The sequence below is a fragment of the Anolis carolinensis genome, chromosome 2, assembly GCF_035594765.1.
Source record: "Anolis carolinensis isolate JA03-04 chromosome 2, rAnoCar3.1.pri, whole genome shotgun sequence".
NCBI classification, from domain to species: domain Eukaryota; kingdom Metazoa; phylum Chordata; class Lepidosauria; order Squamata; family Dactyloidae; genus Anolis; species Anolis carolinensis.
The window spans coordinates 324,665,634-324,679,924 of record NC_085842.1 but is presented as its reverse complement, the minus strand read 5'-3'; the positions used below and the strand labels follow the sequence as shown (position 1 = coordinate 324,679,924).

General features: G+C 45.8%; 1 protein-coding gene across 1 annotated transcript; it reads left to right on the top strand.

Moving 5' to 3' along the window:
* Positions 1-4,426: 4,426 nt before the first annotated feature.
* On the top strand, positions 4,427-14,041 carry LOC103281349 (avidin). The gene is made up of 4 exons (XM_062972676.1): positions 4,427-4,615; positions 7,661-7,862; positions 10,278-10,398; positions 12,670-14,041. Exons 1-4 carry the CDS (start codon positions 4,523-4,525, stop codon positions 12,701-12,703), a joined length of 450 nt encoding a protein of 149 aa, XP_062828746.1. The 5' UTR covers positions 4,427-4,522; the 3' UTR covers positions 12,704-14,041.
* Positions 14,042-14,291: the final 250 nt, after the last annotated feature.

Here is a 14,291-nt window from a genome sequence, read left to right as displayed (position 1 = left end):
GAGTCGGACATAACTGGACTTAACGTCATGGGGAAAACCTTTACCTAATATACAACTATAAATTAAAATCATTAAAACCATAAACATGGGCATATACAGCATTTAAATACTGCGAGAAAGCATTAAAACGCCCTAATACAGAGATTAAAATCACGTGATCCAAAAATCGCACACCGTGGCCATTCCGATGGTCATTGCACGTATTTCCTAATCATTCTTTCTGGGAGTTGAAGGCCAAAACATTTGGGGACCCACAGGTTGAGAACGACTGGTTTTAAATTATGCAAAAATGATGAACGGAGAGATATTTGTACAATAATTCGATAATACATTTACCCAGATATGCTTAACTTATTTATTTATTTATTTTATTTACAGCATTTATATTCCGCCCTTCTTTCTCACCCCGAAGGGGACTCAGGGCAGATCACATTACACATATAGGCAAACATTCAATGCCTTTTAACATAGAACAAAGACAAACAAACATAGGCTCCGAGCGGGCCTCGAACTCATGACCTCCTGGTCAGAGTGATTCATTGCAGTTAATTGCAGCTGGCTTGCTCTCCCGCCTGCGCCACAGCCCGGGCCTTAGTAAGACTAGAGACTGCATAGATGGAAGGCAGACAAAGATATTCCTACAAAGACTAGATATATACAGATAATACACTTAGAGATGTTCCTACAAAGAATAGAGGATACATAGAAGATACACAAATATACTTGCCCAACGATTAGACCAGTGGTTCTCAACCTGTGGGTCCCCAGGTGTTTTGGCCTACAACTCCCAGAAATCCCAGCCAGTTTACCAGCTGTTAGGATTTCTGGGAGTTGAAGGCCAAAACATCTGGGGAGGGACCCACAGGTTGAGAACCACTGGTTTAGGGCTTTATAGGCTAAAGCCAGCACTTTGAATTGTGCTCGGTAGTGGACTGACCACCAGTGGAGCTTATGAAGGAGGGGAGTGGTATGCTCCCTGTACACTGCTCCAGTTAGTAATCTGGCTTCCACCCATTGGACCAATTGGAGCTTCTGAACAGTCTTCAAAGGCAGCCCCACATAGAGAGCATTGCAGTAGTCCAGGGGTCCCCAAACTAAGGCCCGGGGGCCGGATGCGGCCCTCCGAGGTCATTTACCTGGCCCCTGCCCTCAGTTTTATAATATAATATACTGTATATACATATAATATTGATACTAATAATAATACCATATAATAATATTAATTATATATTCTACATTACATATAATATTACTAATAATATTACCGTATAGTGGTATAGTTCAATATAGTAATATATAATGCTAACATTGTGCTATGCTAATAATATAATATATTGTATGTACATATAATTTGTAAGCTACATTGAGTCCCCTTTGGGGTGAGAAGGGTGTGATACAAATGTAGTAAATAAATGCAGTAAATAAATAAATAAATAAATAAATTTTAGACTTAGGCTCACCCAAAGTCTGAAATGACTTGAAGGCACAAAACAACAACAACAACCACAACAACAACAACCCTAATTAACTTGACTATCTCATTGGCCAGAAGCAGGACCACACTTCCCATTGAAATCCTGATAAATGCATGTTGGTTAAAATTGTTTTTATTTTTAAATATTGTATTGTTCTTTCATTGTTGTTGTTGTGCAACCTTGTCCACCCTAGACCCTGTTCGGCCTTGCGACTGACCAGGAGGACCTCTGTCTTGTCTGGATTCAGTTTCAGTTTGTTCGCCTCCATCCAGACGGTCACAGCTGCCAATCCCCTTGTGGGAGTTGAGGTCCAAGTTTGCCCATGCCTGATCTGGACACTCGGATCCTTTTGATCAGTAGTTCTCAACTTGTGGGTCCCCAGATGTTTTTGGCCCACAACTCCCGGAAATCCCAGCCAGTTTACCAGCTGTTAGGATTTGTGGGAGTTGAAGGACAAACATCTGGGGAGGGACCCACAGGTTGAGAACCACTGCTCTTGATGCAGTCCAGAATGGCCTTTGCTCTTTTAGCTGCGGCATCACAAGGCAGGCTCCGTTGCAGCCGTTCCTGGGGGGCCACTTCCAGAAGAGCCACTCTGCTGCACCCCTTCTCTCTATTTGGGGGTCACGGCTGTGCTTTTGAGGGCTGGGGGGGTCATGCTCCAGGACCCCCTCCTCCTAAGCGTGTGGGGCATCCTGAGGTGGGCCCCACTCCTGCCCTGGGCCTGGGCCACCTTTGCTCTCCATTGGGAGGTTTGGCCCAGTGGCTGGGGCTGTGTGCTGACCAGAGGGATTGCGTGGCCATTCCGGCCGGGTCAGGCTGCCCTTCCAGGAGGAACCCTTGGCCCCACTTTTTCTGGGCCTGGAACCAGATGTGCAGAGCCTGGGGCCTTTGGGGCTGCCCTGGATTTCCACTTCCCCAAAATGCCACCCTCCCAGAGCTTTGAGTCTTCAATTGACCAGTCTGACTGGACTCAGGCCGGGCACCGTGACCCTCCAGGCCACGGTCAAGAGAAGAAAAGCGGGGAGGCGGTCAGAGACCTGGAAGGGTAGGAGAGTTTATGTAGGAGAGTATACATGCTCCTGTTTTCAATGCTTTTACTATACTTAGTAATTTGTATTTTTATCCTGTGCAAGAGTTTCTAGCCACTCGTATGTATTCCCTGTAGCTCCACTCTGTCATTGATAATGACACATTGAAATTAAATACTTGAAGAACGGAATTGACTACTTTAGGTTCTCCATCCCTGCATAACCACCACCTGAGGAAGACTACACAGTCGAAACCGGTCATGGATGGTGACTAACCTTGGACTTGTTTAAAACATTGGATTTCATAAAAGGATTCTCTTACTTGGACGTTTAAAGTTGGACTCACAATTAGTGACTTATACAGTCCTCCATGTGGAACATGAACTCTGGTGGGCATTGGACTCACAAACTCTGAATATAGAGTTTTACTGTCTATGAATGTATGTGTGTTGGTAACACATGGATTATATTTTGGTTTAATTACTGTTTTATAGTTCATACTAGCTGTGCCCGGCCACGCGTTGCTGTGGCAAAGTGGTGGTGGTATCGGTTAAAACTTGTTGTGGAATTTTTATTTGACGTTATTTGTATTTTTTTAAATTAATTTTATTGTCACTTATCTTTTTTATTTATTATATTTTATTATTTTGTTGTATTATTTTTAGTCATTTTGTTATAGTACTTTATTGTATTAATTATTTTAGTGTTTTTCATATTTTTTTATTGTATTATTTGTATTTATTTTTTATCATTATTTTATTAACACTGGGCTGAGTGGGTTGCTAGGAGACCAAGTGGGCGGAGCTTAGCCTTCTAACTGGCAGCAATTGGATAAAAACAATCATTCCTCTCCCTCTAATTAGGAATTTATTTTTCTTTTCTTTTTGTTGTATCAACCTAGAGGCATGGATGAGGGGTTGTGATGTCAATTTTCGAGGTTGTGAGGTGTTTACTTTTGTTGTTTTGTCCGCTGCCGTGATGCCATCACTCTTTTATATATATAGATTATTGGATTACATTTCTAGCTATAGTGGCCTCTTGCCTGTGCATTTCAGGGAATCCTTTCTTTGTATTGTTAGGGGCACCCAGAGGCCATCCAGTCCAACCTTCCTCGTGCTGTGAAGGAAGGAAGGCACCCTTGCATTGGCCTTTTTTTGTTCAGCTTTGGAAAGAATCATAGACTCCTAGAGTTGGAAGAGGTGGAAGGGCCACCCAGAGGCCATCTAGTCCAACCCCCTTTTTCTGTCATGCAACCAAAGCACCCCCGACAGAGGGCCTTTCTTCCGCAAGCCTTTCTGGGTGAAGTCCAGGCTTGGTCCTCCAAGACCCTTTGGGGTGAATGTGGCTCTTTGGTCCCTTTTCTTCTTTTGGGCTGAGCATGCGCTCTTCGCTCTTCGGGGATGGCAATGCCCCTCTCCAGATATTTGGGCCTCCGACACCCAGAAGCCCCTGTTGCCAGCTTGCCCCCTGGCCAGGAATTCTGGGACCTGGAGTCCAAAACACCTGGAGCAGGAGAAGGGCAGGAGGAGGAGGGGGCTGCCGCAGGTAGGCTGCTAGGAATGGTGGGAGTTGGAGTCCAAAACACCTGGAGGGCAGGAGTTGGCCCATGTATGTTCTATGACCTGAAACCCCAAAGCAAACATTTGAAACCTTTCAATGCCCAGTTTAGTAAACTTCCTCCCCCGTGTTTTTGATGAGAGGCCCAATTAGGAAATCACGGCTCTCCTAATCCAGGGACAAACCTCATCCTGTGACATAATCCCGTGTTGTTGTTATTCTTTCGATTTCTGGGCAAACCCCGCGTGTCCGAGACCAGGCGCAGGTTGGGCAAGACTGGCCCGCCCCGGCCCCCTCCCCGCCTTTCCGCCTTCCTTCCCAGAAAGAGGCCCGGTCCGGTGCCAGGCCCCCCACCCCCGGGGCACCCCCACTTTGCGCAACCCTCGCTTTCTCCGGTTATAAAGAGCGCGCCCGGCGCCCGGCGGGGACCCACTCTGCGAAGCCTCTCCCAACGAAGCGATGGCACCCACGGCCTGCCTTCTGCTCTGCCTCTGCCTCTTCCTCGGAGGGGGGCGAGCCCGCACCACAGAGGCCCCCAAGACCCCCGGGAAGGTGGGCTCCGAAGGGACGGAGGATGGGCGGGCGGGATAGGTGCCCTTTGGAGGTCCCGTCCATCTCTCCCAGAATGGAGACTATGCAGGAGTCTCTAAGCAGAGGCCGGATGGCCATCTGTCGGGAGGGGTTGGGTGGGGTCTTCCTGCATGATATAAGGAAAGAAAGAAAGAGAGAGAGAGAGAGAGAGAGAGAGAGAGAGAGAGAGGTTGGACTGGATGCCCTTTGGAGGTCCCGTCCATCTCTCCCAGAATGGAGACTATGCAGGAGTCTCTAAGCAGAGGCCGGATGGCCATCTGTCGGGAGGGGTTGGGTGGGGTCTTCCTGCATGATATAAGGAAAGAAAGAAAGAGAGAGAGAGAGAGAGAGGTTGGACTGGATGCCCTTTGGAGGTCCCGTCCAATTCTGTGAGTTATAGACTATCTTGGAGCCACCTTCTCTGAAGAAGTCTAAGCAGAGACCGGATGGCCATCTGTCGGGAGGGATTGGGTGAGGTCTTCCTGCATGATATAAGGAAAGAAAGAATGAATGAAGTTGGGCTGGATGCCCTTTGGGGGTCCCATCCATCTCTCCTGGAATGTAGACTATATGCAAGAGTCTAGGGGAGCCTCCTTCTCGGAAGGGTTTTAAGCAGAGGCTGGATGGCCATCTGTCGGGAGGGGTTGGGTGGGATCTTCTTGCCAGAAAGAAAGGAAGGAAGGAAGTTGGACTGGATGGCCTTTGGGGGTTCCTTCCAACTCTAGTGGGATACAGACTATCTCCTGGTCCGGTGGAGCCACCTTCTCTGAAGGAGTCTAAGCAGAGGTTGGATGGCCATCTGTCGGGAGGGGTTGGGTGGGGTCTTCCTGCATGATATAAGGAAAGAAAGAAAGAGAGAGAGAGAGAGAGAGAGAGAGAGAGAGAGAGGTTGGACTGGATGCCCTTTGGAGGTCCCTTCCAACTCTGTGAGTTATAGACTATCATGGTGTCCGGTGGAGCCACCTTCTCTGAAGGAGTCTAAGCAGAGGCTGGATGGCCATCTGTCGGGAGGGATTGGGTGAGGTCTTCCTGCATGATATAAGGAAAGAAAGAAAGAGAGAGAGAGAGAGAGAGAGAGAGAGAGAGAGAGGTTGGACTGGATGCCCTTTGGAGGTCCCTTCCAACTCTGTGAGTTATAGACTATCATGGTGTCCGGTGGAGCCACCTTCTCTGAAGAAGTCTAAGCAGAGACCGGATGGCCATCTGTCGGGAGGGATTGGGTGAGGTCTTCCTGCATGACAGAAGGAAAGGGGTTGGATTGGATGCCCTTTGGAGATCCCTTCCAACTCTGTGGGATATATACTATCTTGGTGTCCGGTGGAGCCTCCTTCTCTGAAGGAGTCTAAGCAGAGGCTGGATGGCCATCTGTCGGGAGGGGTTGGTAGGGTCTTCTTGCCAGAAAGAAAGGAAAGGGACAGGAAAGGAAGAAAGAGGTTGTACTGAATGCCCTTTGGGGGTCCCTTCCAACTCTGTGGGACATAAACTATCTCGGAGTCTGGTGGAGCCTCCTTCTCTGAAAATGTCCAAGCAGAGGCTGGATGGCCATCTGTCGGGAGGGGTTGGGTGGGGTCTTCCTGCATGATATAAGGAAAGAAAGAAAGAAAGAGAGAGAGAGAGAGAGAGAGAGAGAGAGAGAGAGAGAGGTTGGACTGGATGCCCTTTGGAGGTCCCTTCCAACTCTGTGAGTTATAGACTATCATGGTGTCCGGTGGAGCCACCTTCTCTGAAGGAGTCTAAGCAGAGGCTGGATGGCCATCTGTCGGGAGGGATTGGGTGAGGTCTTCCTGCATGATATAAGGAAAGAAAGAAAGAGAGAGAGAGAGAGAGAGAGAGAGAGAGAGAGAGGTTGGACTGGATGCCCTTTGGAGGTCCCTTCCAACTCTGTGAGTTATAGACTATCATGGTGTCCGGTGGAGCCACCTTCTCTGAAGAAGTCTAAGCAGAGACCGGATGGCCATCTGTCGGGAGGGATTGGGTGAGGTCTTCCTGCATGGCAGAAGGAAAGGGGTTGGATTGGATGCCCTTTGGAGATCCCTTCCAACTCTGTGGGATATATACTATCTTGGTGTCCGGTGGAGCCTCCTTCTCTGAAGGAGTCTAAGCAGAGGCTGGATGGCCATCTGTCGGGAGGGGTTGGTAGGGTCTTCTTGCCAGAAAGAAAGGAAAGGGACAGGAAAGGAAGAAAGAGGTTGTACTGAATGCCCTTTGGGGGTCCCTTCCAACTCTAGTGGGACATAAACTATCTCGGAGTCTGGTGGAGCCTCCTTCTCTGAAAATGTCCAAGCAGAGGCTGGATGGCCATCTGTCGGGAGGGTTTGGGTGGGGTCTTCCTGCATGACATAAAAGGGGGGGAGGGGGTTGGACTGGATGCCCTTTGCTGGAACCTACTCCCTTCCATTTCTCACGAAATATAGACTCTGAGTCCGGTGGAGCCCCCTTCTCTGAAGGAGTCTAAGCAGAGGCTGGATAACTATCTGTCGGGAGGGGTTGGGTAGGGTCTTCCTGCCTGAAAGAACAGAAGGAAGGAAGGGAGGGAGGGAGGGAGGGAGGGAGGGAGGGAGGGAGGGAGGGAGGGAGGGAGGGAGGGATATAGACTGCCCGGGAATCTGGTGGAGCCTCTTTCTCAGAAATGTTTTAAGCAGAGGCTGGAAGGCCATCTGTTGGGAGGGATCTGCGTCTTCCTTCATGGAGGAAGGAGACTGAATGACCTTTGGGGGTCCCTTCCATACCTAGTGGAATACTGACTATCTTGGACTCCGGTGGAGCCTAAATCTGTGCCAGTCTAAGCAGAGGCTGGATGGCCCTCTGTCGGGAGGGGCTGGACTGGATGCTCTCTTGGGGTCACTTCCAGCACTAGGATTCTATGGGTCTATTAACCGTCTGGCTGGTGGCAGAGTCTCTCTTTTGGGATGTCATTAAACAAAGGCTAGATCGGATTTCCATTGGGGTTGGGCTGGATGGCCTTTGGGGACCCCTTCTAACTATGATTCTAATAACCTAACCCCCCCCCCCCCAACTGTGTTCCAGTGCCACCTGGAGGGCACCTGGGTGAACGAGCTGGGCTCTCGGATGTCCATCTCGGCTCTGGACGGGGAGGGCCGCTTCTCGGGCTCCTACTTGACCGGCGTGACGGCCTCGCAGAACCCCATCCGCACCTCCGGACTGACCGGTGCCCAGCGCCAGGGCGCACAGCCCACCTTCGGCTTCACCGTCCTCTGGAGCTTCTCAGGTACATCCCTTTAATACCCTGATTGGTCAGATAGGCCGTTTCCAATGTATACGCTACTATCACATAAATCACTTAATGCCCTGATAGGTCATATATATAGATCTATACCACTTCCCATTCATGTACTAAGGAGTGCAGTGGCGCAGTGGGTTAAACCCTTGTGCCGGCTGGACTGTTGACCAGAAGATTGCCAATTTGAGTCTGAGATAGGGTGAGCTCCCATGTGTCAGCTCTAGCTTGTAGGGACATGAGAGAAGCCTCCCAGCAGGATGGTAACACACCCGGGCAATGTGCCTTCCTTTATGTCAGGAAGAGGGTTGGTCTGGATGGCCTCTGGGTGCCCCTTCCAGCTCTGGGATTCTATCCAAAGCGGAAAATGAGCCACCAGCGTGAAATGAGAGAATGCACAGAAAACTTGTATAGACTTAAGACAAAAGAGACAAAACTTCAAAAAATTCCTAAAGTTAGCAATAGATTTACAACAAAAGAGACCAAACTTCAAAAAATTCCTAAAGTTAGCAATAGACTTACGACAAAAGAGACCAAACTTCGAAAAATTCCTAAAGTTAGCAATAGACTTACAACAAAAGAGACCAAACTTCGAAAAATTCCTAAAGTTAGCAATAGACTTACGACAAAAGAGACCAAACTTTGAAAAATTCCTAAAGTTAGCAATAGACTTACGACAAAAGAGACAAAACTTCAAAAAATTCCTAAAGTTAGCAATAGACTTACGACAAAAGAGACCAAACTTCGAAAAATTCCTAAAGTTAGCAATAGACTTACGACAAAAGAGACCAAACTTTGAAAAATTCCTAAAGTTAGCAATAGACTTACAACAAAAGAGACAAAACTTCAAAAAATTCCTAAAGTTAGCAATAGACTTACAACAAAAGAGACCAAACTTCGAAAAATTCCTAAAGTTAGCAATAGACTTACAACAAAAGAGACAAAACTTCAAAAAATTCCTAAAGTTAGCAATAGACTTACGACAAAAGAGACCAAACTTTGAAAAATTCCTAAAGTTAGCAATAGACTTACAACAAAAGAGACAAAACTTCAAAAAATTCCTAAAGTTAGCAATAGACTTACGACAAAAGAGACAAAACTTCAAAAAATTCCTAAAGTTAGCAATAGACTTACAACAAAAGAGACAAAACTTCAAAAAATTCCTAAAGTTAGCAATAGACTTACGACAAAAGAGACCAAACTTCGAAAAATTCCTAAAGTTAGCAATAGACTTACGACAAAAGAGACTAAACTTCAAAAAATTCCTAAAGTTAGCAATAGACTTACGACAAAAGAGACCAAACTTTGAAAAATTCCTAAAGTTAGCAATAGACTTACGACAAAAGAGACCAAACTTTGAAAAATTCCTAAAGTTAGCAATAGACTTACGACAAAAGAGACCAAACTTCAAAAAATTCCTAAAGTTAGCAAATATTAGAAGAATTGGGGAAAGTCAATGCAATGGTGCCTTCCTTCACGACAGAAGGAGGGTTGGGCTGGATGGCCTTTGGGGGTCTCTTCTAACTACTCTAGGATTCTATCAAAAATAAGCCAGATTGCTGTGAGTTGCCTGGCCATGTTCCAGAAGCATTCTCTCCTGATGTTTTGCCTGCATCTGTGGCTAAAGGTCTGTTAGCAGTGAAGCAAGTGGTGTGTGTGTGTGGAAAGAACTCTTGTCTCTTGGAAAAAAGTGTGAATGTTGCAGTTAGCAAGATTGAATAGTATTGGTTGGCCATGAAGCTGCAAAGTCAATCAGTTAGGGTATCTGCATAGAGGTAGCCTGGCCTCTGTTGCCTGGAGGCACCCTCTGTTTGGGAGGTTTTAACTGGCACTTGATTGCTTGCTGTCTGGAGTTCCCTGTTTCTGAAGTGTCTTTTTCATTTACTGTCTTGATTCTTTTGAAATTGTCCACGTGCTTCTTGTGGATTTCAGTGTCTTCTCTGTATAGTCTGACATGATGCTTGTCCAGGTGGTCCAGCATCTCCATGTTCTCAAATAATATTCTGTGTCCAGGTTGGTGAAAATAAGCCGTCAGAGTGATGCCGCAGCTAAAGTAGGCCAGTGTAATGGTGCCTGGCAGAAGGAAGGTTGGTTTGGATGGCCTCTGGGTACCCCTTCCAGCTCTAGAATTCCACCCCTGTCGGGATCTCTTCTCCCAGTTGTGCTGTGGGTCAGTCTTCCACCAGAAAAAGCACCAAGACACACGCTGGTAGATTCCAACAGGTTTTATTGTACAGAATACCAGAACCTTCTCTTTGGCCCATTTATATAGGGGCTCTCACATACCAGAGGGTAATTGAGGTTTTATGGCTGGCCCGTTTTATGACTGGCATCTGTTCTTTGTCAGCCGATCGGAGATGTCAAAGATTGGAGATCATGACAACCCCTTTCTTTTTGGTGCTGTAGACTCGATGACGGTCTTTGTGGGGCAGTGCTTCGTGTCGGAGAGCGGCGAGGAGACCCTGGAGACCACCTGGCTCCTGCGGGAGACCGTCCCCTCCCACTCCGAGGACTGGAAGGCCACCCGGTGAGGAAAGGGGAATCATGGGGGGAATGGGAGGGGGGTTGCACTATAGCACTGAAAACACCTTTTCACCCATCACCATACCAGAGTAGACAAAGTAGATAAAGCCAAGAGAGCCACAATCCACAGCGGTACAGTAGAGTCTCACTTATCCAACATAAACGGGCCGGCAGAACGTTGGATAAGCAAATATGTTGGATAATAAGGAGGGATTAAGGAAAAGCCTATTAAACATCAAATTAGGTTATGATTTTACAAATTAAGCATCAAAACATCATGTTATACAACAAATCTGACAGAAAAAGTAGTTCAATACGCAGCAATGCTATGTAGTAATTACTGTATTTACGAATTTAGCACCAAAATATCATGATATATTGAAAACATTGACTACAAAAATGCATTGGATAATCCAGAACGTTGGATAAGCGAGTGTTGGATAAGTGAGACTCTACTGTACTTCAAACATAAGCCCATGAACAAGAAAACAGGAACTTTTCCAAGGCAGACCCTTCAAGGAAACAAAGGCATGGACCAGAACTGGAAACTTGAGAAGACTTGGATCATGAACTTGAGAACAGAATATGGCAACGTTGTCTCCTCTGAGAGGCATGAAGCCAACCACACTTAATTTAATCCCATCCAAGTAGCCATGAGATCATGCCGAGCACACCTGGTCCTCAAGGCCTTATCAAGGATTCTCTCAGAGTGCCTAACTCTAATTAGTCTATTTTCCACTCCTTCTGTTCTCAAGTCTAATCTGGTTTCTTGGGAAAACTCCCCATCGTCCAAAGGCCATTTCCCAAGAGAACGGGTTTCACTTTCCCTGCCTGCTTAGGAACAATAACGGGAATTCCAAGCATCATCCCCAAGTGTCTGCCATTCTCTTCCAGCACTGACAGACTCATCATCTCTTTGAAACCCATCAAACCCTCCGACATGTCAGAAAAATCCTCCGCCACTTGCTGAGCCATAACACTATGTGAACATCGAAGCAGAAATAAATATAAACAGTATTAAAAGAATTCCCAGTTAAAAACTATTAAAACAAAATCAAAGTTTAAAAAAACTTCATCTTTAAAAGCCTGTCTGAATAAAAATAAAAACTCCTCATGGCGAAAGGCTGTTCCTCAAGAGAAACTGACCTTTCCCTTCTTTCACTTTCCCTGATTGCCTGGGAACAATCACAAGAACCCAAAACATTGGCCTCCCCTGCCTGCAATTCTCTCCTAACACTGACAAACTCCTCACCTTGAACCTTCTGTTGGGAATGGACGAGCCGTTAAGCTCTAATCACCCTCTTTATGAGGTAAATTCCCATTAATTCCCAGATCTGTTTTAGCCTTCCGTTTTTAATATTTTATGCAGTATATTGATTTTTAAGACTGTTTTACTGATCTTATCGATGTGAAAAATTGTTTTTATTGTTTTATTGCTGTTATTGTATTTTTATGTCGGGCATGGCCCCATGTAAGCCGCTCCGAGTCCCTCCGGGGAGATGGGGCGGGGTATAAAAATAAAGTTATTATTATTATTATTATTATTATTATTATTATTATTATTATTATAAAATAGCAGAGTAAAAATTGCAGCAGTGAGACTTACGTGCAGTGTGAGTTTCAGGAGGCCTCTTTGTCATCAGGAAGGCAAAGGGATGCAAAGTTAGCTTTAAAGTTTAAAAGCATTTATTGAGGTAAAAAGAAATCCATTGATGGATAGAAAAGGTTCAGACCTAACTAGCTAATCTATCCTGTTCTAATACATATAGACGGATTAAAATAACAAAGCTCTAGAGAGCTACATCTTGCTAGTAGAGCGGACAGAGGTGTGTCCTCTCTGGAACAAAGCAGGAAGCTGGAAAAGAATGGCGACCAACCTCGTGGGTTGCTTCTTCTCTAGGGCCATAAACATTCCAAAGGCCAAATTGGGGAAGTTACGTCAAAGCCCTAGGAGAGATCACATTTCTAAAGCATCAAAGGGGTGGGTTGACCTAAACAGGACATGAGGGAGGAAACAATAGTGAATCCTATCTAGGCATGCTTTGAAAACGGGGAAAGGATTCCCTCAATCTAATTCTATCATCTATCTGACTACATTTAGACTTGAGTCGTCCAGGATGAATCCCAACACCTTCATACTCTGAAATGTCCAAAAAAAAATCTTCTGCCACTTGCTGAGCTACAACAGGGAGGAAGGGGCAGGAGAGGGGGTTGGATGGGGAGGGGTCTCCCTGAAGTCCGTCTCCCTTCATCTTCCTTCTCCCTTCTCCCACAGGGTCGGAACGAACACCTTCCTGCGCCTCAAGTGAGAGACCCAGACCCTCCTTTGACTGGAAGCCTCCATCTTCAGGACCCTGCAATGTTCTTACCCAAAGCTAATTTTTCCTTTATAACACTGTTTAACACAATTTTTGTTCTTGAGTTATCATTGTCATTGTTTCCTAATTGGTTCTATCATCATAAAAACATGGGGAAAATGTATTAAACAGCAAAAATTTTGTCTTTGCGGGTGGGACGTCATCCATACAGAAACAGCAAACAATCAAGTGCCAGTTAAACAAAGGGTGCCTCCAGCAAACAACAGCCAGGCTACCTCTATGTAATACCCTCACTGATTGACTTTGCAACTGCGAGGCCACTCAATGCTATTCAAGCTTGCTAATTGCAACATTCACACTTGTTTCAAACAGACAAGGGTTATTTCTCCCACCCTGGGCATCATTCTGCAGGTCTATATACACTCCACTTACTACTTCTATGCAGATAGCCTCACTGATTGACTTTGCAAACTTTATGGCTACTCAATGCTACTCAAGCTTGCTAATTGCAACATTCATACTTGCTTCAGACACACAAGGGTTCATTCTCCCACCCTGGACATTATTCCACAGACATATATACATTCCACTTGCTACTTCTATGCAGATACCCTCACGGATTGACTTTGCAAAATTTCATGGGTATGCAATGCTAATAAAGCTTGCTAATTGCAACATTCATACTTGCTTCAGAAACACAAGGCTTCATTCTCCCATCCTGGACATTATTCCACAAGTATATATACATACACTCCACTTGCCTTCCTTCCAACAGATTTCTGAAGATGCCATTAACCACAGATGCAGGTGAAACGTCAGGAGAGAATGCTGCTGGAATATGACCAGACAGCCTGGACAACTCACAGCAACCCGCCATTATTATTATTGTTTCAACTATTATAGAGTCCTAGAGTTTGAAGCAACGCCAAGAGGCCATCCAGTCCAACCCCCTTCCGCCATAAAGGAAGGCACAATCAAAGCTCTCCCGACAGAGGGCCATCCACACTCTTGTTTTACTTGCTAATTTGCATTTTGCACTGGTTTTGCAATGAATATCTTATCATTGAGTCTCAACCAATTGCACATAGTTTTTGCCACAAAAACAAAGTTTCTGGAGTTAGAACAACTCCTTTCAGAGTAAGGGTTGCAGAATTAAACAGGAAATAATACTTTCAAACCAGGAACGGAAAATGTCTCAAGTTTTGTTACACAGTGTTCATTGTCTTTCATTGCAATTACTTCCCATTTGGGACTTTTGTTACAATATTGCTTCTTTGTAACGTGTGATTATTATCATCAACCGGCTCATTAAAAAGTATTGGCTTGAAAGCGCTCGAGTCCGTTGCATTCTGTGGGGTTGGGGTGGGGTCTTCTTCTAGACCTGGCATGGGCAAACTTGGGCCCGCTCTCCAGGTGTTTTGGACTTGAACTACCACAATTCCTAACAGCCGGTAGGCTGTTAGGAATTGTGGTAGTTCAAGTCCAAAACACCTGGAGAGCGGGCCCAAGTTTGCCCATGCCTGATAGAGAGTCTGTTTAGTCTTTGAAGATTGGAAGCCTTTGAAGACTTGAGACTCCT

Bases quoted from the DNA above. Each gene is read 5' to 3' on its own strand.
- LOC103281349 (XM_062972676.1), top strand. From the start codon at position 4,523: ATGGCACCCACGGCCTGCCTTCTGCTCTGCCTCTGCCTCTTCCTCGGA. The intron at 4,616-7,660 runs GTGGGCTCCGAA...ACTGTGTTCCAG, and splicing joins CCCCCAAGACCCCCGGGAAG to TGCCACCTGGAGGGCACCTG. The intron at 10,399-12,669 runs GTGAGGAAAGGG...CTTCTCCCACAG, and splicing joins GAGGACTGGAAGGCCACCCG to GGTCGGAACGAACACCTTCC.